General features: G+C 43.4%; 1 protein-coding gene across 1 annotated transcript in view; it reads left to right on the top strand.

The window, feature by feature from the left end:
• Nucleotides 1-657, top strand: part of rgs4 (regulator of G protein signaling 4) — a gene marked incomplete at both ends in the record, with an annotated part of 7777 nt that extends 7120 nt beyond the window's left edge. The window contains one exon of the mRNA XM_083647204.1: nucleotides 415-657. Coding sequence (XP_083503330.1) covers nucleotides 415-657 — 243 coding nt within the window. The remainder of the gene's footprint in view (nucleotides 1-414) is intronic.
• Nucleotides 658-1409: the final 752 nt, after the last annotated feature.

The raw sequence follows: 1409 nt of genomic DNA, 5'->3' as shown, positions 1-1409 counted from the left end.
ATTCAATTTTTTTCCATGCTCTCTAACACCCACCTTTTTAACAATACATGCCAACAAATTGTCTATTAAAAATCTCATGACTTTTCCATCCTGGAAAATTTATTTTTACTGGTTTCTTCATAGGTATACAATATTTTACCATCACACACTTTTAAACAATCCTCCCACTTCCCATCATATAAAACCTGCAACTTTACAACTTTTGAAGTAACACGTGGAGATGGAGGAAGTTATCTGAGGAACATTCTATTTGTTTACTATATCCCAGTATATCTCAGTCCCATCCACTTCTGAACAGTCCCTCCTTACATTCTGCCCCACAACATTGTTTCAACTGGAAATTCGTCGGATTACGGCGACAAGATGCCATTTACCATGTAACGACTTCATCTCACACTCCTTCTGTCATTTCAGGTCAACCTAGACTCAGCGACCAGAGAAGAAACGAGGCAGAACCTGGAGTGCGTCGGCCCGTCCTGTTTCGACGAGGCCCAGAGCAAGATCTACACCTTGATGGAGAAAGACTCCTACAGGCGTTTCCTCAACTCCAAACTGATCCGGGACCTGTCTCAGACACACGCCTCTGCCACTCAGGAGAAGAAGGGCAAGAAAAATAACTGTCCAGAGAACAGGAAGACGTTGACCTGCGGTGCCTAGATAGGAAGCGAGCGTGAAATACTGTCGAACGTGCGACAAACTGAAAATACATCAGCTCATAAGAAGGTAGACATTGATAAGGAATCGGACCGCTTTGCCTCTTTTGTGTCCAGTGTGTATAATTTAAGCCAATGGGATCATGAGATGTGACTCTGATACAAAAGGGGCGGGGCAGCTTCATCATTCATCTCTAACCGTGAATAAAGGAAAGATTATTTTTGTTTTATACCTGTGTTCATCCCTCTGCGTTAAGGGCTTTATTTGTTACATTCACCATCAGCCTTCACGTATGTGTCAAAATGACTAAATGTTGAAATATTTCATGTTTTAACCTTTGATGTTTAAACTGTTACTGTTACTGTTACTGTTACTGTACCTTACTGTACCTTACCTGTAACCTGTTATCAGCGTCATGACCAGGTGAAACTCAAACACAGAAAACGATCTGAACTACCTCTGTGTCTGGAATTTTTCCTCTGGAGTTTTCCCCTTGCGTGCATTTAGGGTGACCCTGGATGCCGTGACCTGCATGGCAGGTCCTGGCATTTGGCCCAGGTCACCTCAATCAGGGCCAAAGCTGAGGGACGCTGGTAGGTTAGGGAAAGTGCAGGGTTCAAGTTAATCTGAGCTCTGTGGGGGGTCCGTCGAGAGAGAGAGACAGAGAGAGGATTCACTACTCAACACTTGACAAGAGAATATGGCGCTCGTTTGTAAAAACATGTTTTTTTAGCCCATTCACCTCGTTAATGTAA

This window comes from Poromitra crassiceps (genome assembly GCF_964638095.1).
Source record: "Poromitra crassiceps genome assembly, chromosome: 12".
Classification (NCBI taxonomy): Eukaryota; Metazoa; Chordata; class Actinopteri; order Beryciformes; family Melamphaidae; genus Poromitra; species Poromitra crassiceps.
This window is presented reverse-complemented; position numbering and strand designations above follow the sequence as displayed.